The 24933-nt window shown below is 42.4% G+C and overlaps 1 protein-coding gene across 2 annotated transcripts in view; it reads left to right on the forward strand.

Moving 5' to 3' along the window:
• Window positions 1-24933, forward strand: part of LOC138957731 (aconitate hydratase, mitochondrial-like) — a 44509-nt gene that overhangs the window by 2367 nt on the left and 17209 nt on the right. For both annotated transcript variants that reach the window (XM_070328790.1, XM_070328795.1), the window contains exons 2-16: window positions 43-113; window positions 1898-1966; window positions 3318-3397; window positions 3952-4018; window positions 4944-5015; window positions 5179-5298; window positions 5700-5792; window positions 6657-6726; window positions 9328-9416; window positions 10004-10154; window positions 11247-11351; window positions 14699-14790; window positions 15863-15968; window positions 22329-22486; window positions 23681-23939. In XM_070328790.1, the coding sequence (XP_070184891.1) occupies window positions 81-113; window positions 1898-1966; window positions 3318-3397; window positions 3952-4018; window positions 4944-5015; window positions 5179-5298; window positions 5700-5792; window positions 6657-6726; window positions 9328-9416; window positions 10004-10154; window positions 11247-11351; window positions 14699-14790; window positions 15863-15968; window positions 22329-22486; window positions 23681-23939 (1564 nt within the window). In that variant the 5' untranslated portion in view covers window positions 43-80. The remainder of the gene's footprint in view (window positions 1-42; window positions 114-1897; window positions 1967-3317; window positions 3398-3951; window positions 4019-4943; window positions 5016-5178; window positions 5299-5699; window positions 5793-6656; window positions 6727-9327; window positions 9417-10003; window positions 10155-11246; window positions 11352-14698; window positions 14791-15862; window positions 15969-22328; window positions 22487-23680; window positions 23940-24933) is intronic.

The following is a 24933-nucleotide window of genomic DNA, read 5'->3' on the forward strand; positions in this document are numbered from 1 at the left end:
TTCTCTTCTGACTGAAAATAGCATTTTGTCATTTCTGTTCAGAGAATACAGTGTGATCTCTGTTCAACTCCAAGAGCAACATGGCGCAGGTTTTGAGAGCAGCGGCTCAGAAGGTGTGTGTCAAGGTTTTTCATGATTATGGCGTTTCCTTGGCTTTCGTCTACGTATTTAAATTATGATTCATACAAAAGTAACTTGAAAATCGATTTGGAGTCTACTTGACGTAATTTATATTGGCGATTTTCCGTGCCGATGTCTCCTACTTTTGCTCCTTGCTGAAGGTCATGTCGCAGACTGAAGTTCAAAACAAAAGGAGACCCTTCTTCAAATTTTAGAATAAAACTGAATAGCATGCACATTGTTTATTTATTACACATGTTGGTAGTGCTGTACTTTAGCGTTGTCAATTCAGAGCTCAGGATTCAGTGGAATTATTGACTTACTTTTGTTACAAGAGTTTTATCAAACGATTGAAAGCAAAGAATATTTTTTGTGAAATTAATTGACAGGTTGAGCTCCAAAATTCGGCATAATTAATTAATTTGATTGAGGAAATTAGCTACCGCGGTTTTCTCTATTTGTAGGTTACGCGGTAATCTTGAACTTTAGCGTGTTAAATTCATAGCTCATAATTCAGAGGCATTTAAGTCTCCAAATTTGTAGAACCTGCACTTGTAATCATAACAAGTCATTTTAGATCCCTTTGAAGTTACGGAATGAACTCTGATGAACTGTACGAATGCATTTCATTTACATGGGTCAAAGAAGGAATTATCCGTGTGAGCGAACAAGGGAGACAACTGGATTCTGAGCTATGAATTTAACACGCTAAAGTTCAAGATTACCAACATACAAAAGAATTAAGATTGCTACTCTAACTCAAGTTGTCTTCCTTCCTTTGTCAAGAGGGCTGTGCCGATGTTATCCTTCTAGTTTCTAAACCCCATGTAAATGATACGCATAGATCTGTGCAGTTCATTTAGTCACTTGAATGGTAACCACAATTGCTTTTTATTCTTCAAGAGTAAGTTCTGCAGTAAAAAAAACAACGTCCCTGAATTTAGTTATTTACAACGCTTAACTGCCTAAAGTTAAACATTCCCAATAATATGCTATCAGTGATGAAAAGTTTCTGAAGTGTTTGTTTCTGACTGTACAAGTTCACCAGACTTATTCTTTGAAAGTCTAGGCTACCTTGACGTCTCGTTTTAAAGGAAGAAGCGACCCCTTTTGAATTTTAAGAGTAAATCTTTGTCACTTTCCGTGCCTATGTGAAAGTTCGCAATGAAGTGTGAGGTTCACTTGACTCATACAACTGTTTAGGCATTGTTAGGTATTTGTTTTTGTTTTCTCCTACAATGAGAGTCTAAAGTTGCTTTTGAGAATCAAATTCCAAATCTCTCTCTCTCTGTCTGTCTTTTTCCTCATTGAAACAGAAAGAAATCTAAACTTTCATGAGTAGTAAGTGAACTTTGTTACTTTTAGTATTAATGAAATGGGTCAAACAAAATTGCTTGCTAATGTTCAGCTGGATCTGAAAGACCATGCAGAACTGTAGACATGACATAGATGAAATACATAAATGATAAAACAATCATTTAGGCGTAAACTTTAAAAAAAAAAAATGTACAGACAAAATCACACACACACAAACGCACTTTGGAAAAAGAACAAACTGGCAACAGACTTACTAAACTATACCTCAGAGCTTTCATTTAAAAAGAAAAAAGGTTACCTAACTAACTTACTTTTAAAATTTAACCATCACTTTTTTGTGTGTGCCTATAACTGTGGTAGAGAACCTGATGTTAGTTCTTCCTTGGTTTCTTCAGTGTGATTTGCTTGCAATATATGGCTCATGTAAAATTGGTTGTGATTGCCTATGCTTTATTTTTAGAGCATTCGAACGCTTGTTCGAGCAAACGGAGAAAAATGGATGCACACCACATCTCCTGCTGCAGCCCAGGTATGAAAGTAATCTATTATGACAGGTTACTGTGTTCATTGGAAAATTTGTGATTATCAACAAAGCATCATACATGCCCAGTGTTGTTGCCAGCCTAAGAAGACAATAGGTCATTTGGACCTCCCTAAAAAAAAACAATGGGTCCAAATGTCCTGGCTTTAAAAAAAACCAATAGGTCCAAATTGTACCGCCATACCTTTGATACATGCATTGCAAAATAACTTACAGTCCGTAGTTAAATCTATCTTTTTACGCAAAAATGACAATAAAGCCATTGAACAATGATAACACTTTATCTGATTCTCACAGAAAATTAGTGTATGGCGCTCATTTTTGGCAGTGCCCGGTGTGCGAATGTAGGGATCCTGCCTGATCTTCGCATTACAATGTCGTAGTATTATATTGATGAACTTTCTGCTGTTTGCGCCGTTTTCGGTAAATAGGTACACCGGCTGGATCGGGTATTTCCGTAAACGCAGCCTCGAGTGTCAATGACGACAAACACGGACTCGGCACCGAGTGCATTTTCACTCGTAGCGAACATAAGCATTTCGATCGGGGTTTGTTTTCTGACTTTGCAACTCTTATTCCATTCACTGCAGACCTTGTCCGCATTGTACGAATATGTATCGGCAGTTGACCACCAAAACGTAAAAACTATTGGTCCATCGACCGGACAAGGCTAGGTCCAATGCGTCAAATCAGAAAGGAATGCGTCAGAGACCGAAGACCGAGGCCTGGCAACAACACTGCATGCCTGTCAGATCTTTGTTCTTTATGTTTTAAGTTGGATTTAAAAACACTGGAGACTTGCACACCTGGCAGTTACTAGTACATTTAGTAAGTTTTTGTTGTTCTTGGCAGTGTTCAAACTTTAATTCAAAGCATTTTTCATTAATTAACAGAATGCTGTGCTATTATCATTAACCCCTTCACTGCCCACCCCGTATGTAATACGTGGTCATTTTCGGTTTGTCCTACGCCCATAACCGTATCTCATACGTGGGATTTGTGTCAACAACATTTCAGGACATTTCTGAAAACTAAATGGGAGGTAACCACTGTCCAAGTACTTGTAGGGGTTCTAAACACAGTTCTTTCCCTTAGACCGTTCGGATAAAGCTGTTATACTGTGGCAGTGAAGGGGTTAAGCTTTGAAATTACATTTACATGTTGTTTTTTTAAAAGAAAAGACGGATAAATTTAATGTAAGAGTGCAAGTTACACTGACAAGGTGTGTGTGTGTTTTCCTGTTTTGTTAATGTTATCAATATGATAGTCAAAGCTGGAAAGGTAGAAAGTCAAACGCATCTTTTGATTTAACTTAACTGGACATGTTGTTTTGCTTCAGGTGGCTCTGAGTCGCTTTGAGCAAGACAAGTACCTGGACTACGACAAGCAGGAACATATTCTCAAGATCGTCCGTGACAGGTATACTTTTTGGGAATCAGTATAGTTTTCCGAAAAGAAAACAAGAAATATTTGTTGTCATGAGCTTCTGCTGTCTTTCAGCTTTGGCAGGCTAGACCCGATTACAAAAAACAAACAAAAACAAAAATGCACCTTATCAGTTTATGTGAGTTTTTTTGTTTCCTTAGAGTTAGACTTCAAGTTACGTCATCCAATTCAGGCATGTGAATTTTCCGCCGAATTTGTTTTTTGTTTCGCCGAAAAAGCAAAAGTGTCAGCCGAAAAAAATAAATTTAATGGCAAACTTGGAGCTCAGATGACACCAAATTGCACCATTTGGGTTCTTTGGAGAGAAAAAAAGGACGCCCCTAGTGAGGCAAAGCGCTTCACGTCGTCGCTTTGGCGCTCTTCGCGTCTTTGATTGCTATTACTTAAAAATGGTTTTTCTTTTTTCAATTCCAAGTTTTATTCCTTTCTAATTGAAATTACCCGTCGCGATATAACCTTCGTGGTTGAAAACGACGTTAAACACCAAATAAAGAAAGAATTGAAATTACGATGGCTTCTGTTTTCAGGCTTGGCCGCCCTCTCACCCTGTCAGAGAAAGTTTTGTACAGCCATCTGGATGATCCCAAGAATGAGGTAGGCCACTCACTGACTCAGTAATTAGGTCTACCTAATTTCTGACTCCGCTCTTCACAGACTTAATTGTCTTGCCTCTCTGCATGATTAGCTTGTTTTGAGACGAGGGATGTTGCTGGGTTTTTTTCTCAGCAAATTGTTCTTAAAAGGCGTGAAAGTTTCAGCAAGTCCATGTCAGCTTTCCCCCATTGTGAAAAAGTTTCGCAACTCGGCCGAAATGTAACCGGCACGGTTGGCCTGGTGGTAAGGCGTCCGCCCCGTGATCGGGAGGTCGTGGGTTCGAACCGCGGCCGGGTCATACCTAAGACTTTAAAATTGGCAATCTAGTGGCTGCTCCGCCTGGCGTCTGGCATTATGGGGTTAGTGCTAGGACTGGTTGGTCCGGTGTCAGAATAATGTGACTGGGTGAGACATGAAGCCTGTGCTGCGACTTCTGTCTTGTGTGTGGCGCACGTTATATGTCAAAGCAGCACCGCCCTGATATGGCCCTTCGTGGTCGGCTGGGCGTTAAACAAACAAACAAAAATCGGCCGAAATGTCTGCAAAGGTTTGGGTAATTTTAAAAAAGTTTCAGTGTGTCACCATCTGCACATGCCAAACGACATTTCTGTGTAACAGAAGTTACTTCAAATAATTATTTTCCCCTCCTTCTGCTTCTATGACAGAAGCTACTTTCACTGTAACCACAGTTGAACCTGTCAATAATGACCCCCCCCTTCCACCAAGGGACCTTCCAAAAGTGGTCATTATAAATGTCGTTATGCAAAGTTGAATTACATAGAAAAAAGGTTGTCCGGGAACCAATAGGTGGTCGTTGTGGGAAAGTGGGCGTTTTTGAAAGTTTGAAAGGTGGTGGCAATGTCTGGTTAGACTGTAACACTTTTTCTACCAACAAATGTTTCTAAAGAAAATTGTTCTTGTGCAGGTGATTGAGAGGGGCAACAGTTACCTGAAACTGCGACCTGACCGAGTTGCCATGCAAGATGCTACTGCTCAGGTAAATTTACTTTTTCTCTTTTGAAAAGAACAAACTAAAATAAATTTTGGTAAAATCCTAGTTTGGAAGAATATGACTATAAAGATGGGACCTGGCCTCACTTTTTTGTGAACCCTTATATTTAGCTTCAAGTAATAGTTTTGAATGGTTTTTGTTTTGTCAGATGGCCCTGCTACAGTTCATCTCCAGCGGCCTGGCCCGCGTGGCCGTTCCATCCACCGTGCACTGCGACCATCTCATCGAGGCTCAGATCAGTGGAGAGCAAGATCTGAAGCGAGCAAAGGTACAGTGAAACAACTCCATTCCCCCACCACTATACAAACACAACCCCCATCCCCCCACCACTATACAAACACAACCCCCATCCCCCCACCACTATACAAACACAACCCCCATCCCCCCACCACTATACAAACACAACCCCCATCCACACTCACAGTCACACTTGTATAAACTCAGTGCAGTAGTCAATGATAGACACAGAAATTTTAGAACAGCCTTAGACCCTTTGAAATAAAAATCATGGTTAGCATGTCCTTGTCAAGTTAGAGTGAATACCTCTGGCTCTTTCTGGTTGAAGAAAAATTGTTTCTGAAAGCACTTACGAACCTACACCCCTTAGTTAGTTAGTATTACTTCAAAAACACTGTGGTGCAATATGAAAGTGATGGTGTATTTATTCAGGACATCAATGCTGAGGTGTATGATTTCCTTGCGACTGTGAGCGCCAAGTACGGAGTTGGCTTCTGGAAACCTGGCAGCGGTATCATCCACCAGGTGAGTCTTGAGACATTTGTGTTCAGCATGTGACCAGGAACACCATGTTGGACAGTAAATGACACAGAAGACTTTAATATCTCAGCAGAGAAATTTGTTTCTGGCGTGTATATGACAAGAAGCATAAAACATGACATAGAGCAACATTAAACATTGAGATACAGTAAAAGTATTTAAAAATGGATAATTCCTTAAATATGACTGCAAACTCTCAGTGCAAATCATCATTAGTTCATATTCATTATCTCTCTCTCTCTCTCTCTCTCTCTCTCTCTCTCTCTCTCTCTCTCTCTCTCTCTCTCTCTCTCTCTCTCTCTCTCTCTCTCTCTCTCTCTCTCTCTCTCTCTCTCTCTCTCTCATGCGCATGTTGGATGGAAAATGAGCGCGTTTGACAGTAAAGCATGTGTCGTGGAAGAAAGGTTTGGGGTTGGCGGGCAGGAAGAGACAGAAAACAAATTTGTTCTTTGATTTGTGGGTGTTTTTTGATGATTTGAGGGTGTTTTTTGATGATTTGTGGGTGTTTTTTGATGATTTGTGGGTGTTTTTTGATGATTTGTGGGTGTTTTTTGATGATTTGTGGGTGTTTTTTTGATGATTTGTGGGTGTTTTTTGATGATTTGTGGGTGTTTTTTTGATGATTTGTGGGTGTTTTTTGATGATTTGTGGGTGTTTTTTTGATGATTTGTGGGTGTTTTTTGATGATTTGTGGGTGTTTTTTGATGATCGGTGAAATGATAGCAGGTTGGGATACACAAGTGATACATGCATCTGGATAATTAAAATAGTTTTAAGGTAGTTTTCTTGGGTATTACAGGTAGAATTTTTTTTTCTACCCGATTTCATTTGCATTCACTTCTTTTTCAGATTATCCTGGAGAACTACGCCTACCCTGGTGTTCTGCTCATCGGCACGGACAGTCACACACCTAATGGAGGTCAGTTAATACATGAGCCTGGGACAAAAGGTCCTTGACAATCAGGACTGAAAGTGACAATTTCCAAAATGGATTTAAAGTGTTCAGTTTTGTCCTTTGGCTATCTGGAAACATGACATGTTAAAAGATACTTTGAGCAACACTTGACATGATTTGATCAGTTGTTAGTCGAATAATTTGAGATTGTTGGTTGTGACACAAGACAAACTAGTTCACACAAAATAATGGCAAAAACATCTCCAAAGTTTAAAACAACAGTTAAAACTTACTGAAACAAAGGTATATAACTATCCCTGTTAAAATTCATCCAAGATTGTCGAAATATATTATGTTTATATGATGTAATAGTATGTCCACTGTGACAACCAACACTCACACATCTTGATTATTTCCACTTGCATCAAATAGAACACCAAAACTGACCTCAGTTGTTTTTTTATATGTCAAATACCTTTATTTCCTTCAATCAACACACAAAATAATTGTCATAACATGACAGCATGAACATGGGTACACATTTGTGCTGTTGGTTGTCGCTAAACAGGAATGGACATATTCTGATAAATTAAATGTGCAAGATTTAGATATAAAACATCAGATATATCTCTGTAGCAGCTAAAACACATGGCAATGTTGTTTTCCTAGAATTAAAGAATGAAAAGGAACGTGTCTTTTGATATTAGTTACAAAAACATCATTTCCGCTGTTGGTTGTCACCACCCTGCAATGGACATACCGTATTTTCCGGGTTACAAGGCGCTACAGCACAGGCGCACCCCCTTCTTTTAAAAAAAATTGTAATCCAGTCACCCATTGGGGCCGATAGGGCGCACCAAAATTGAAAAAGTATGGTAACAAACGGTCGAAGAATGAAAATAAGCCGCACATCAAAGGAAGAATACAGAGTGGCAATATGTGTGCTCTGTGTGTGCGGCGAGATCAAAGGCAGGTCCATTGTGATAGCTGGGTTGCCTTGTTTATAGACACTGACCTTCTTCCCAGGGGTCAATGACCCAGTTTTAGCTATGAGAGGTGGTTCCCCTGTCATATCTGAGAGAGGAAACACTTCCTGCACCGGGGTCAGTGACCAGTTTAACCTATGGGGCGGTCTCTTTGATGTCTTGAGAGGAAACTTGGCCAGGGTAGTACCTAGTAGCTGAAACTTTGCATTATCACAAGTTGTTTGACTGGTACTTAGGCGGTCTCTTTGATGCTCACAGAATTTAAAAAAAAACGACTTGTGTATTCGAGATGGAGGTGAGTTCTTGTCACGTTTTGTTCCCCATGGTTTTTTCCCAATTTTTTTTTTCGTATTTCATACACAGATTAGGCGCTTCTTATACAAGGTGCAGGGGTCAAACTTGAGGAAAAAAGTCGCGCCTTATGACCCGGAAAATACGGTACTTTTAAATGTGAACGATAGTCAAAGCAGTAGTTGGTTGTGACGATTTTGTCGGTCGTGGTGTTATTAACAAACAGACATACTACAGTCTTTTACCATCACGTTTTCGTGTGGCCGTTTTTGGAACTGAAAGCGAGGCTCTCCTTACATCCGGCATGTTCCGGTTTATGCAAAAGCTAAGATCGGACCAGCTACGCATTGTGTAGTGGAAAAATCAGTGAATCTTTGGTCGTGACGTTCGGACAAACTATCAGCCACGGCACACATTTTTTCAAAATACCGGTGATGTTCAAACTTTCCAATATGCAGTATATAGTTTTATCGTTATTACTGTTGTTTATAAAGGAAAACATGTTTAAACTTGTCCAGGAAGCGATCAGGTGAAAACAAAAAAAGATAAATGGGAAACACATCGGTGGGACATACGCGAGTCACAACCGACTGACTGATTCTTTTGGGTCAAAATCATCCGAATTTACAACAGCTTAGCCATAATGTTGACTGAGGTGTTTTTTTCAAACCTCAGTTGTGTGGTTACTTGCTAAAAATTAGTGCTTATGATTTTGGATTTTTTTTTTAATCAACAAAGTAGGTGAACACACCGGACACGTTCTCAGGAGGGAAACAAAGAGAATAATTTATACTTTTTAAAAAAATTTTAAAACATCCAGATTCACAGACATCAACATGTTGTCATATATATCTCTCATGGGTATATTCAAAACAACAAACGAACACAAAAATAGTAAAGCTTTTGTGAAAACATTTTATTTTCTTTGCAAATGCACAAGGGTATACCGAACGACCTTTTGTCACAGGCTCACATGTACCACTTTTTTTTTTCAGCCTACAGAGCTACACATGATTTTTCTTGTCAAACAAGAATGTTTCTTGCCTTTTTGCAAAAGATAGATGTGTTTAGCTTCTGTCGAGGATGTGAGTATATTATTGTGTGTACCGTCTGTTTCATTGTGTGCGATCGGTTTGGATCCAGACTGTCGAGATCAATGTCAAATGTCATATTTTGGTCAAAAATGTCAGAATTCCTTTAATTTTTGTAACAATTGAACGCAGACAAACTTGCACTGAGTTGTAGTCTTGACCAACATCCTAAATATGGGTTTTAGTCTGCCTCTGGCGTCACATGGCTCAAAGAATGGAAATCCAGTGTTGAATTGATACATTGTGTTGTATGCCAGGTGGTCTGGGAGGTTTGTGCATTGGCGTGGGAGGTGCTGACGCTGTGGACGTCATGGCTGGCATGCCCTGGGAACTCAAGTGCCCCAATGTAAGAACAATCGTTTTAGAGAACTGTAAAACTAACATTAGAAAAACACATTCAGTAATAGCATAGCATGCACCGTTCTGAAATCTACTTCCAGATACATTCAAATTTGCACCAAGTACTAACAGTTTTGAAAATCTCCTGGATAAGTCCACATAATTATAATTATTAGAAAGATTTGTTGAATTTGACAAAAATAGATAAATAAAACTCCAATTGTATGCAATCACGGGATGGGACACCTTTGGCTCTCCTTTTTCTCAGTTTTCCATAGTGTATTTTGCACCTACAGTGGAACACCCTTGTTAAGACTTAAAACAAATCAGTGAAAATCAGGTCTTCAGAAGGTCTTAAATTGGGGGCTCTTAAAAGGGCGGTTCCACTGTGACTGTATAACAGTTTTAATTCTTGCGCTTTCAATATTTCATGCTGGCAGTTTTGAATTACTTTGCAGAAGATTTTCCTTTCTGAAAGATCCCAATGAAATGGAAACAGTGCTCACCATGTTCATAGTACGAGTCATTGATTTGAACAACAGATTTCAATCATCCCCACAACATGTGCCACTCATATTGCATTTTCTTTGCCAGGTGATTGGCGTGAAGCTGACTGGCAAGCTGAGCGGGTGGACTTCGCCCAAAGACATCATCCTGAAGGTGGCCGGCATCCTGACGGTCAAGGGAGGAACTGGCGCCATCGTGGAGTACTTCGGACCTGGCGTCGACTCCATCTCCTGCACAGGTGAGTACCTTACCTTCAGCGTTGGCTTCATTTCATTTGAGAGCCCAGTAGCTCAGTTGGTAGAGCACTGAACTTGTAATCTGCGGGTGACGGGTTCAAATCCGGGCCGGGACGGACACGGGTCAACTTTATGTGCAGACTTAGAGACCGTATCCACATCCTAACCCCGTGTCACCACAGTGGCATGTAAAAGACCTCGGTCATTCTGCCTTAAGTGCAGGTGGCTGATTACATCTAAACACACACACACCTGGGTAGCGCGACTCTTGCTGCTAGCTTTCCACTGGGAGGAAGCGACATGAATTTCCCAGCGATGGGACAATAAAGTAATGAAAATGAAAAATAAAATGAAATTTACCCAAGTACTTTTATTATCCCATTGCTGGAAAATGTGGGTTGCTTCCTCCCAGTGGAAAGCTAGCTGCAACACGAGTGGCGCTACCCAGGTGCGTGCATGTTTAGGTGTTATCAGCCACCTGTATTTATGGCAGAATGAGCAAGGTCTTACATGCCCCTGTGATACCGTCTCGGAGTCTGCACATAAAGTTGGTCCATGTTTGTCCCGGCCTGGATTCAAACCCATAACCCTACGACCACAGGTCCAGTGCTCTACCAACTAAGCTACCCGGACCCCCTTGGGATGTTGTAATATAAAAGAGAAAACTGACTACTGTAATTGTAAAACTTGGAAGTGTTGTCTGCAATGTTAGGCAATTCTATCAAAGGACTCCTTCCATTGTCCTTTTATCTATTGTTACTGTCGAAAAGGGATACCTATAATGTCAGGACACGACTTGCTGATCTGAAGAGTGCGTCGTTATTACAGGTGCCACTATATCTCTTTCACTTCGGGGCATGTTCATGCTACCTGTAATTATCTCACAAACATAATCTTTCTTGATAACAAACGGTATTTTCTCAACTATACCCTAACAATTTTTAAGTATCAAAAATTTGAACAGTGAAATACATGCGGAAATCTCTAAACTAAGAAAAAAAATGGTACTCTGTGTATGCAGTATTATCGGTGGGTGGTGAAAGTTTTATGTGATTTATTTGAACTTGCTCATTTGCACATCGTTTGTGTGACAGGCATGGGCACGATCTGCAACATGGGAGCTGAGATCGGCGCCACAACCTCCGTCTTCCCCTTCAACCACCGCATGCAGGACTACCTCAAGGCAACCAACAGAGGAGGTAAAGCTTTCAGCATTCTGTTATTCCCACGAAAATGGAGTAAAAACTCACTCGTGCAAAGCATGAGTGTATGTGGGAGTTGCAGCCCATGAACGTAAAAGAAGAAGAAAGACTCATTGTCTCCCAGGAACGGATATATCCGTACCCGCTCATATGGCTCTATCTGACTTAGTACGGATATATCCGTACCCACTCATATGGCTCTATCTGACTTAGTACGGATATATCCGTACCCACTCATATGGCTCTATCTGACTTAGTACGGATATATCCGTACCCACTCATATGGCTCTATCTGACTTAGTACGGATATATCCGTACACACTCATATGGCTCTATCTGACTTAGTACGGATATATCCGTACCCACTCATATGGCTCTATCTGACTTAGTACGGATATATCCGTACCCACTCATATGGCTCTATCTGACTTAGTACGGATATATCCGTACCCACTCATATGGCTCTATCTGACTTAGTACGGATATATCCGTACCCACTCATATGGCTCTATCTGACTTAGTACGGATATATCCGTACACACTCATATGGCTCTATCTGACTTAGTACGGATATATCCGTACCCACTCATATGGCTCTATCTGACTTAGTACGGATATATCCGTACCCACTCATATGGCTCTATCTGACTTAGTACGGATATATCCGTACACACAGTCACTTCAGTCGCTTCCTGTAACGTCGATCTAACGCCTGCATTCCAGCGTGTTGATACACAGTTGCTACACAGTTACTACAATTCTGAGTGACCTGCTGCAGCACAGCTGGTCTCGGCTAAAAAAAAACTTGGTCAACATAGGTGGGGTAGAAAGTGTTAAAGACTGTCTTTTGTAACTGACTGTCAGATATTGACTGTGACTAAGTAACCCTCTTGAGCCACATGCTTTGGTATTACTATCAGTTCAGTTCAGTTAGAATATATACAAATCCAAACATAACTCCGTCAGGTTTGTATGGGTTGTAGGAGGATGACCTTTTCTTGCAAAACCTCCGACAAACAAAGGATGGACCAATCGCTAGCAAGGGGTCTGTCAGAAACACGTCACTGTATTCCATTACAGGTACTGTCTGCTCCAGGCTGGCTCCAGTTAAAAATAACTGGCAAGAACCACTCCCCTCCGGCCTATTTACCCTTTCCTCCCCCATTTCCCTCCTACCCCTCCCATCCACAGTGGCGCCTGAAATACGGGCAGACCACTCTTTCTTTGTCTATAGCAGCTAGCCTGGCCCGCTCTGTTAGCTGTGTTGATAAGGATTTGTATGCGGCGAGCAGCGCTCTAGAGAGATAGCAAAGAGGGTAAAAACTGAGAAAGTTGTCTGCACTGTTCAGAGTGCGTGATAAGTGGCCCTCCCTGCCTTTCGGAACTGGTGTTTTCAGTGTGTTTTGACGGGCATCTCTCAATAGTTATATATATATATTGCAATGCATGCCACAATTTACAAGACAGAAGAAAGGACAAATGAGAGAATTAGAAAAAGTGTGTGCTCCCCCGCAAGTATATAATTATGCTACTCTTTGCACTCTGAAAAACATGTGCATTTAAAGAAACAGGAAACCCAACATCTCAAAGCACGGCACAATATATAAGACAGCAGAAGACAACACAGTAAACAAAACATCCTAAATGTGCCACAATAAAAGAACACTAATTGATGAAAGAAAAAGACCAAGTTAATCCCCAAGTACATACACACACACACACATACACACACACACACACACACACACACACACACACACACACACACACACACACACACACACACATACACACACATACACACACTATGTACATTTTGTACATATATATATATGTATATATACAACACTTTACAAAATATATAAAAACAGCAGAGTATATACAGTCGTATTTACATACATATTATAGGCATGCATTTCGTGGTGCGCATGTAAAATTTGTTTTGCGTTTATATAATTATATAATTCAAAATAATGTAAATAATGTCAGTAACATAATATTAAAAAAAAATCTCACGGCAATACATGTTTATGCAAGTTGTTTGCTGCATGTGAATAAAACAAAAAGCCTACCTGGCGTAGCACTTGACTCATCGATGCAGCTATCCCAGAACAGCACACACGTTTTTCAACACAGTCGACTCTTGTTTTCACTATTGTTCTCACAAACTTGTATATACCACAGGAAACAAAACTCGTCGATCCGACGGAAAATTTAACGTTTGTTTCATTATCGCAAACAAAACAGAACAGACAAAACGAAAAAAAACAACACAGGAGAACAGTTGGGGTTGTTATTTCTCTGAGATGCTTAAGAAAAAAAATGACGTGCATTGTAATGGAATAGAGTGGGTGTAATTTCAAACTAAACGGTTCAAATGTGAGTGTAAACACACTCTTTACACTAAGGAACAACATTAAGTTAAGAATAAACACGTCATATGCTAAAGAACAAACAAGAAGGGGGAAATGCAAAACAAGCAATAAAGAAAGCAGAAACAATGAAATGCACTAGAGTGAACAGCCACAGTGATTGTCGTACTGCATAAAACAAGTGTCTTGTATCGAGTGCCTGTTCCGAGAACCGTGCAGCGCGTGGGTTAACAAAAATTACGGCACAAAACTGCTCCAGAAATGAAACACAAACACCTGACTCAAAACTTATTCTCACTCTATCACACAGTTTAGACTAAGTGCTTACTGACGGCAACATAAGAAACACAGTCGGTGGCTGCTATCAATATTGAGCGTGGTTAGAAAATGGTACACAACGCGCAAATTCTGTTTCTTTTAAGAGGAACAAAGAAGCACGTGTCAGTATGAGTGATATCAGTATTACCACAAAATCAAACAAAATGAGTCAGACACTAACCTCTAGTTTGCACTAATACAAAGCCTGTATATCAGAGTAACCAAATAGACAAGATGAACGTAATCCACGGGTCAAGTCACGAAAACGATCCCATTTTCACACCAAGAAACACGAATTTTTACAGACCGGCATTTTCACTGACACATGTTCCAGAGTGACCTAGATAAGACGCCTGCTTTCGGCTTGCCGGCTTGCCGGCTCGCGGCGCGGAAGGGAAGAGTTCGACTATAATTAGCCCGCCAGCTGCGGACTAGCGCTGGCAGACTTCAGCTGAGAAGGCAAAAATCCCAGTAGAATAGAATACAGTGACGTGGACCGGAAAAGGTCCCTCTTCCACAACACCGACAAACCCCAAGGAGTTATTTCAAAAAATCGTCTATTAATACATGTGTATCCATGAATCAGAACATATACACTGCAAGATCATGAAGTAGCTAGTGTGTTGACATGGTTGTGTGGATTTGTGTGTGCAGATATTGCTGACCTTGCGAACTCCTACAAGAATCTGCTTTCTGCTGACCCCAAGGCACAATACGACCAGGTCATCGAGATTGACCTCGACAAGGTCAGTGGAAATGGCTCTGTTTGCATGATATGACCGTTGCATTTTAGTTCACGCGGAGAAAAAAATAGGTTCTTGTTCAGTGACTTGAAATTGAAAATTTTTCTTTTTAAAATTTCATTTACTTTATTATCCGAATGCTAGAAAATTTGACTTGCTTTCTCCTAGTGGAGAGCTAGCAGCAACATAAGTGATGGTACCAAAGTGTGAGCGTGTTTATTAGTAATCAAGCGCCTTCACTTGTGGCAGAATGACAAAGGTCTTTTACGTGCCACTCTGGTGACACAGGTGGATGGGACATGGATACCATCTCTGGGTCTGTCCATAAAGTTGACCCGTGTCCGCCCCAGTCTAGTTTTGGACCAATGACCCATGGGTGGGACGGACTCAGATCAACTTTATGTGTAGACGGTATTCATGTCCCACCCTCGTGTAACCACAGTGGCACGTAAAAGACCATGGTCATTCTACCATAAATGCAGGTGGCTGATTACACGTAACCAAGCAGACACTTAGTAAGCGCGACTTTAGTTGATGCTTGCTTTCCTCTGGGAGGAAGCGACCCCAATTTCCTAGCAATGTAATTTTCCTTGGTGAAACGTGACTCACAACTATCAACAACCGGCACGGTTGGCCTAGTGGTAAGGCGTTCGCCCCGTGATCGGGAGGTCGTGGGTTCGAACCCCGGCCGGGTCATACCTAAGACTTTAAAATTGGCAATTTAGTGGCTGCTCCGCCTGGCGTCTGGCATTATGGGGTTAGTGCTAAGACTGGTTGGTCCGGTGTCAGAATAATGTGACTGGGTGAGACATGAAGCCTATGCTGCGACTTCTGTCTTGTGTGTGGCGCACGTTATATGTCAAAGCAGCACCGCCCTGATATGGCCCTTCGTGGTCGGCTGGGCGTTAAGCAAACAAACAAACAAACAAACAACTATCAACAACAACAAAAAACACGACAGAAACCAGTTTGGATAAATTCTTCATCAAATTTTCGGCAGCCTGTGTTGATTTGTTCAGGATGGTAATGGTAATGGCATGGTATGTTTCACAACTTTGTTTTCTTCCCATTATAGCTGGAGCCCCATGTGAACGGCCCCTTCACCCCTGACCTTGCTCACCCCATCAGCAAACTGGGCGAGACCGCCAAGAAGCACGACTGGCCTATGGACATCAGAGTAGGTAAGGAAGTGATTGTCTATTTCTTGTATCCTATTATCTACACACACGTTTTCCCACTAACATTAGGGGAAAGTTGCAGGTAGTCTGCTTCATTGAGGATTTTTTGTCCCCCCTTTTAAGACCCGCCAATTGAAGACTCCCTCCCTTTAAAAACCCTTTTTTCTCACATGTTCTCTTCATAACCTCTGTAAATTTACCTCCATTTTAATACAGTAGAACCCCCCATTTACGACTTTGGAAAAACCTTGAAAATTAGGTCGTAAAAAAAAGGGGTCTTAAAATGGGGTTTTGAGTTTTAGGCCCGGGCGGTCATGAATTTGGTTGCAGTGTACGTACTGTTACGTACTGTCATGTTTACACACAAACACATAGTTGCAGTTTACTGTCATATCAACACACACACACACCCAAACACATTACAGCAGAACAACTTGAACTCAAATTTCAAAGAAAATTTACTCATGGCGTAATGCTCGCTCCCCGCTGAGTGAAGGCTGAAGCAAATTTGACATTGTGGTGCAACCAGTGAAATCCGAATGTCCTAACTCGATAGAAAGCATAACGACTTTTCTCCCGAATCATCTTTCCGCTCACAGGAATGTTTCTTCTCCTTGCATCGCTAAACTTGTCCCATACACGATCGTTGAAGTTTTCGTACAGGCACCTCTCTTTGCGTACTTTCGCTTCGCTATCCTTCTCGCCATCTCGATAACACCGAGTCCTTATTCTTGACGATACACAGGATTTGCGTCTTCCCGACTCCTAAGGAAGTCACCGCGGATTGCGATTTCGCTCGATTACTTTAGCTCTCTACTCAAGAGTCGACGCTTTTCTCTTTCTTTCGCGAATCTTCGTTTGTCAACAAGTCGTCGGAAAACTGACAAGATAGCGTAGAGAGAAAAACCGGATGTATTAGGATCTCGCGCGCGCGCGCGATTTCGTTGTTTTTTTCGTCTCGCGATAGTTGGAGGAGCGAGAGCCGCCATGTTGTGTTTTCGTCTGCTCGAAATGTGTGCAAAAGTCGTAAATCATCCCAAAAAGCTCGGTTGTAAGTTGCGTTTTTGGGTGAGTCGCCCACTGGGGGTTCATTATATAGTAAAAGCATCCGTGGTGGCAAAATGGGTCATAAAAAGGGAGTAGTGGTAAAAAGGGGGGTGGGTAAGGGGGAGTAGTGGTAAAAAGGGGGGTGGGTAAGGGGGAGTTGTGGTAAAAAGGGGGGTGGGTAAGGGGGAGTAGTGGTAAAAAGGGGGGTGGGTAAGGGGGAGTTGTGGTAAAAAGGGGGGTGGGTAAGGGGGAGTAGTGGTAAAAAGGGGGGTGGGTAAGGGGGAGTTGTGGTAAAAAGGGGGGTGGGTAAGGGGGAGTTGTGGTAAAAAGGGGGGTGGGTAAAGGGGAGTTGTGGTAAAAAGGGGGGTGGGTAAGGGGGAGTAGTGGTAAAAAGGGGGGTGGGTAAGGGGGAGTAGTGGTAAAAAGGGGGGTGGGTAAGGGGGAGTAGTGGTAAAAAGGGGGGTGGGTAAGGGGGAGTAGTGGTAAAAAGGGGGGTGGGTAAGGGGGAGTTGTGGTAAAAAGGGGGGTGGGTAAGGGGGAGTTGTGGTAAAAGGGGGGGTGGGTAAGGGGGAGTAGTGGTAAACAGGGGGGAGGGTAAGGGGGAGTTGTACTGTACTCCCTCTCTTTTAAGACTTGATTTTCTTAGATTTGTTTGAGGGGGGTACCACTGTTAGATTTGTTTGAGGGGGGTACCACTGTTAGATTTGTTTGAGGGGGGTTCCACTGTTAGATTTGTTTGAGGGGGGTTCCACTGTTAGATTTGTTTGAGGGGGGTACCACTGTTAGATTTGTTTGAGGGGGGTTCAGACCTGTTTACCAGTACGATTTGGGCGTATTTTGTACGCCAAAATATTATCGGTACGCAAATACACGACACACGCACAAAATACACCTAAGAAAAAGTCTAGAATACGTTTTCCAGTGTTGGTGTGCTGATTACGGAATGGTACAACTGATACCGGTTTCGGTCGAAGGGAGATAACCATGACAGCGAGTCTTCAGCTGTGGAAACCTTGTTCAGTTGTTGGCACGTCACATGATGTGCGATCGTCTGAACAATCGTGGCAAAATGAAGAGGAGCGGTACTTACAACTTCCATCGGCGATAGTTTATTCTCAATTGGTGTATTCTTATTTGGACTGAATGTTGGTTGTACGAAATTTGCCGAGTAGAACCCGAGGATGATAAGAATGCTGTCGGAAACAGTCGAGCAAGTGGTTTTATGCTTGTTCCGGAATTTGCCGAAGATTTCCGAGCGCTTTCTTTGTTTTTACGGATCGTGCAGTTTCTAGACCACGCGCCATTTTGGTCACCATGCATCGACGAATTACGAAAAGCAATAAGGCCCTTGCGGCCGAAATCGACTCAAGTGTGAAAAACAAATGGAATTTTGGTTGTCTTGAGGAGAGAGTGAAGACTTCGATCTGGTTGACGAAAGGCAAAGTCTAAAACGAACACACAGTGGAGCTCTCTGTTAACGATTTTGAACACATTGGTGAGAAATTACTGCAGCTTCAAGTGCACTGTTTTGTAAAGTTATGGTGTGCCCTGGTGCACGTTTTAGGTGTGGAAAATGCCCAAAACCCTCAGCTTCAGGGGGCGTTGCCCCCTGACCCCCTGGCAGGGGCCTATAGCGGCCCCCGCATTATTTTCCTCCTTTTTGATGATTTCCTGTTCCCATGCCTGATTCATGCAAAGCAAATCCTGCCAGAAGAAAAGGCTGTAGTCCGCGCTGAAGCAATGTTTTCTGAGATGATTGTAAAAATGAACTTGCCACTGTCAACCGCAGATGTTATTTCACGAACTTCATCTTTTAATTATCAATCTGATTGGAAGACACTGGTTATAATGCTATAAACTGACAGGTAAATAAAATTGTTTTATCCCTGTTGTATTGGAAGGAGTTAAATTCTGAAGGTGTTCACAAGACATGCTATTCTTACACAAACACGTTTGCACCCACGCGTACATTTTCCCTAGCCCATATGGCTTTGCTTGCAAAGTACACCAACTTTTTGAAAAATACACTCAACTTTTTGGGAAAGTACTCTTGCCTCGGGTTTAGGGTAAACAGGTCTGGGGGTTCCACTGTTAGATTTGTTTGAGGGTGGTTCCACTGTTAGATTTGTTTGAGGGGGGTTCCACTGTTAGATTTGTTTGAGGGTGGTACCACTGTTAGATTTGTTTGAGGGGGGTACCACTGTTAGATTTGTTTGAGGGTGGTACCACTGTTAGATTTGTTTGAGGGTGGTTCCACTGTTAGATTTGTTTGAGGGGGGTTCCACTGTTAGATTTGTTTGAGGGGGGTTCCACTGTTAGATTTGTTTGAGGGGGGTACCACTGTTAGATTTGTTTGAGGGTGGTACCACTGTTAGATTTGTTTGAGGGTGGTTCCACTGTTAGATTTGTTTGAGGGTGGTTCCACTGTTAGATTTGTTTGAGGGGGGTTCCACTGTTAGATTTGTTTGAGGGGGGTTCCACTGTTAGATTTGTTTGAGGGTGGTTCCACTGTTAGATTTGTTTGAGGGGGGTTCCACTGTTAGATTTGTTTGAGGGTGGTTCCACTGTTAGATTTGTTTGAGGGGGGTACCACTGTTAGATTTGTTTGAGGGGGGTTCCACTGTTAGATTTGTTTGAGGGGGGTACCACTGTTAGATTTGTTTGAGGGGGGTTCCACTGTTAGATTTGTTTGAGGGGGGTACCACTGTTAGATTTGTTTGAGGGTGGTTCCACTGTTAGATTTGTTTGAGGGGGGTTCCACTGTTAGATTTGTTTGAGGGGGGTTCCACTGTTAGATTTGTTTGAGGGGGGTTCCACTGTTAGATTTGTTTGAGGGGGGTTCCACTGTTAGATTTGTTTGAGGGGGGTTCCACTGTTAGATTTGTTTGAGGGGGGTACCACTGTTAGATTTGTTTGAGGGTGGTTCCACTGTTAGATTTGTTTGAGGGTGGTTCCACTGTTAGATTTGTTTGAGGGGGGTTCCACTGTTAGATTTGTTTGAGGGTGGTACCACTGTTAGATTTGTTTGAGGGGGGTTCCACTGTTAGATTTGTTTGAGGGTGGTTCCACTGTTAGATTTGTTTGAGGGGGGTTCCACTGTTAGATTTGTTTGAGGGGGGTTCCACTGTTAGATTTGTTTGAGGGGGGTTCCACTGTTAGATTTGTTTGAGGGTGGTTCCACTGTTAGATTTGTTTGAGGGGGGTTCCACTGTTAGATTTGTTTGAGGGTGGTACCACTGTTAGATTTGTTTGAGGGTGGTTCCACTGTTAGATTTGTTTGAGGGGGGTTCCACTGTTAGATTTGTTTGAGGGGGGTACCACTGTTAGATTTGTTTGAGGGGGGTTCCACTGTTAGATTTGTTTGAGGGTGGTTCCACTGTTAGATTTGTTTGAGGGTGGTTCCACTGTTAGATTTGTTTGAGGGGGGTTCCACTGTTAGATTTGTTTGAGGGTGGTACCACTGTTAGATTTGTTTGAGGGGGGTTCCACTGTTAGATTTGTTTGAGGGGGGTTCCACTGTTAGATTTGTTTGAGGGGGGTACCACTGTTAGATTTGTTTGAGGGGGGTTCCACTGTTAGATTTGTTTGAGGGGGGTTCCACTGTTAGATTTGTTTGAGGGGGGTACCACTGTTAGGTTTGTTTGAGGGTGGTACCACTGTTAGATTTGTTTGAGGGTGGTACCACTGTTAGATTTGTTTGAGGGTGGTACCACTGTTAGATTTGTTTGAGGGTGGTTCCACTGTTAGATTTGTTTGAGGGTGGTACCACTGTTAGATTTGTTTGAGGGTGGTACCACTGTTAGATTTGTTTGAGGGTGGTACCACTGTTAGATTTGTTTGAGGGGGGTACCACTGTTAGATTTGTTTGAGGGTGGTTCCACTGTTAGGTTTGTTTGAGGGTGGTTCCACTGTTAGATTTGTTTGAGGGTGGTACCACTGTTAGATTTGTTTGAGGGTGGTTCCACTGTTAGATTTGTTTGAGGGTGGTTCCACTGTTAGATTTGTTTGAGGGTGGTACCACTGTTAGATTTGTTTGAGGGTGGTACCACTGTTAGATTTGTTTGAGGGTGGTTCCACTGTTAGATTTGTTTGAGGGGGGTACCACTGTTAGATTTGTTTGAGGGTGGTTCCACTGTTAGATTTGTTTGAGGGTGGTACCACTGTTAGATTTGTTTGAGGGTGGTTCCACTGTTAGATTTGTTTGAGGGTGGTACCACTGTTAGATTTGTTTGAGGGGGGTTCCACTGTTAGATTTGTTTGAGGGGGGTACCACTGTTAGATTTGTTTGAGGGGGGTTCCACTGTTAGATTTGTTTGAGGGTGGTTCCACTGTTAGATTTGTTTGAGGGGGGTTCCACTGTTAGATTTGTTTGAGGGGGGTTCCACTGTTAGATTTGTTTGAGGGTGGTACCACTGTTAGATTTGTTTGAGGGGGGTTCCACTGTTAGATTTGTTTGAGGGTGGTACCACTGTTAGATTTGTTTGAGGGGGGTTCCACTGTTAGATTTGTTTGAGGGGGGTTCCACTGTTAGATTTGTTTGAGGGGGGTTCCACTGTTAGATTTGTTTGAGGGGGGTTCCACTGTTAGATTTGTTTGAGGGGGGTACCACTGTTAGATTTGTTTGAGGGGGGTTCCACTGTTAGATTTGTTTGAGGGTGGTACCACTGTTAGATTTGTTTGAGGGGGGTTCCACTGTTAGATTTGTTTGAGGGGGGTTCCACTGTTAGATTTGTTTGAGGGTGGTACCACTGTTAGATTTGTTTGAGGGGGGTTCCACTGTTAGATTTGTTTGAGGGGGGTTCCACTGTTAGATTTGTTTGAGGGGGGTACCACTGTTAGATTTGTTTGAGGGGGGTACCACTGTTAGATTTGTTTGAGGGTGGTTCCACTGTTAGATTTGTTTGAGGGGGGTACCACTGTTAGATTTGTTTGAGGGGGGTACCACTGTTAGATTTGTTTGAGGGGGGTTCCACTGTTAGATTTGTTTGAGGGGGGTTCCACTGTTAGATTTGTTTGAGGGGGGTACCACTGTTAGATTTGTTTGAGGGGGGTACCACTGTTAGATTTGTTTGAGGGTGGTTCCACTGTTAGATTTGTTTGAGGGGGGTTCCACTGTTAGATTTGTTTGAGGGGGGTTCCACTGTTAGATTTGTTTGAGGGGGGTACCACTGTTAGATTTGTTTGAGGGGGGTACCACTGTTAGATTTGTTTGAGGGGGGTACCACTGTTGAACATATTATTCTCTTCTGTATATCTGGGCTGTTTAAAGATGTTTTCACGTTTTGAACTAAAATGTGATGATGGTTTTGTGTACAGGTCTGATTGGCAGCTGCACCAACAGCAGTTACGAGGACATGGGTCGCTCGGTCAGTGTGGCCAAACAGGCCTTGGAGCATGGACTGAAATCCAAGAGCAAGTTCACCGTCACCCCCGGCTCGGAACAGATCCGTGCCACCATTGAGAGAGACGGCATGGTACGTTCATACATTCACATGGCTGGTTAGAACCTTCGCCCATTTATGAACCTGAAATCAATTTTATTCCATGTTATTCCCCAAAAAACAAAGTGAGGATGCCTAAATGACAGGGGAGAAAAACAGTCATTTATGTGAAAACCCACTTGTGCAAAATGTGAGTGAACACAGAAAGAAAAAGAAGCGTTGTGAAGACTGAGGATGATCATAGCTAGCATCATCCGCATGATCTGTGTCGTAATGACCGACGATGTTCCCTTGTAACTAAATTGACCTCGGGGTGGACTGCAACTCTAAAGTCAATAGATTGTTCTGATGGAAAGCAACCTCTGCCGGGAAACAAAAGGATAGAAAAAGGGGTATACCTAAAGTTGAAAGCTTAAAGTTAAACAGTTTAGCATATCATAATGTTTTACCTGAAGTGCCAGAACTAAAAAGTTTGGGAGAGGGAACTGGAGAAGAAAAGTACATACCGTCAAACCACTTTTTGCGACCTTCAAAAATCTGAGAAAATCGTGTCTTATAAGGGAGGGAGTTTTAAAATGGAGGTAAATTTACACAGGCAATGGAGAGAACATCTGAGAAAAAAGGGTCTTATAAGGGAGGAAGTCTGAAGATCTTTAAAATGATTCCACCACACTAGCCCCCACCATGATCCGTTTTGCCTTGTTACCCATTCAGACCTGGGAACCCATACGATTTTGCCGTATTTTTTACGCCTGATTGTCTAAAATACGGTTGGTACAGTCGGTGAAAAAAAATATGAAGAGAAAGATTCCTAGACTACTTTTCGCCTCAAGCGCATCCCTGTATATTTACTGGGGCACTGTTTATTTTAGTGATTAAAAACAACTTTATAGCTCAGCATTTGATCAATGATTACAGCTTTTGTCATTCAACATTGAAAGAAGCATTTGTTTAAATGTATTGGTAACCTTAATTAACAGTGCAACGGACGCGTGTGAAGCATGTTTGAATCATCAATGTTCAAATGTGTGGAGCACACACATTTTTCTGAAAATACACAAAGTTTTCTTGAGAATACTCAAAGTGCAAAACAGGTGTTCCCAGGTCTAAATGCATATGGTTAAGATGTCTCAGTTAATTAAGTAAAGAAATGTCAACTTTGTAGCATGGTTTCCCCTGGTACCCAGCTGTGGAGAATAACCCTGCTGCATTGTGTCATGTCTCCAGGCTCAGATACTGCGTGATATTGGCGGAGTGGTGCTGGCCAACGCCTGCGGTCCGTGCATTGGTCAGTGGGATCGTCAGGACACCAAGAAGGGAGAGAAGAACACCATCGTCACCTCCTACAACCGCAACTTCACCGGTCGCAACGACGCCAACCCCGCCACCCACGCTTTCGTCACCTCACCGGAGCTTGTCACCGCCATGTCCATCGCCGGTGACTTGGGCTTCAACCCTGAGACGGATGAACTGACCGGTTCTGATGGTAAGTGGAGATTATCTTTTCTTGTGTAATGATGGTAAGTGGAGATTATCTTTTCTTGTGTGTTGATGGTAAGTGGGGGTTATCTTTTCTTTATCTTTTCTTGTGTGCCGATGGTAAGTGGAGATTATCTTTTCTTGTGTGCCGATGGTAAGTGGAGATTATAATTACATATTCTTACGCCGAATCACATGATTAGCATTGACCCACTTCGATGCATAGGTTATGATAAAAGCTACCCCGTCTAGGTATAAGGGGAGCAACCCCAACTAAAAAAGTGACTGCACCAGCATGACTGACACCCTGGGTTACGTCCCATGTAGCCTACTACGTCATCAATGGTGCTGGTCACGTGATACCCCTTCAATCGACTACTATCACTCAAGGGTGACGGTTGTGTTCGCTTTTGCTCTGGCTGGTTTTGTGTCTACGGCACCCACCGGCCTCGGCCCCCGTCTACTTCTTGCTGGCTTGCAGCTGGTGAGATCGTTCATATTTTCTTGTATGTTTTATTGTTTCTGCTGTGAATTTCGCATGTCCTTTGGACTCTGAAGTTTTCAGCGGTTGTTTGGCTTCCTCACGGTCGCCATTTGCATTAGCACGTTGGCTGGCTTCTGTTGTTTTAGCCGTGTTCGGGCTATTAACGCTGTCGTAGCTTGCTTTGTAGCTGCCGTCGGTAGCTTTTACGTACGTGCTTATCTTTTTTGCTCGCTTGCTTCTGAAATGTTTGTGTCTGTACGGACTTTATTATTTTCAGACTTGTGGCTTCCTCCTTGGTCGCCATTTTTAGCTAGCATGTTGTTGTTATGTTGATTTTTCGTCCGTACTCGGACGCTTAACTCTTCGTATAGCTAGTTGTTTAGCTGCCTTTGGTAGCTCCTAAACTGGTTTTAGCTGCCCTCTTTGCTGGCTTCTGAAAGGCTGGCGTCCTTTCGGACTTTGCTAGTTTCAGTTGTTTTATTATTTTTCTCTCGGTGCTTACTTGGCCGTTAATGAG

The sequence above is a fragment of the Littorina saxatilis genome, linkage group LG2 (assembly GCF_037325665.1).
Source record: "Littorina saxatilis isolate snail1 linkage group LG2, US_GU_Lsax_2.0, whole genome shotgun sequence".
In the NCBI taxonomy this organism is placed as follows: Eukaryota; Metazoa; Mollusca; class Gastropoda; order Littorinimorpha; family Littorinidae; genus Littorina; species Littorina saxatilis.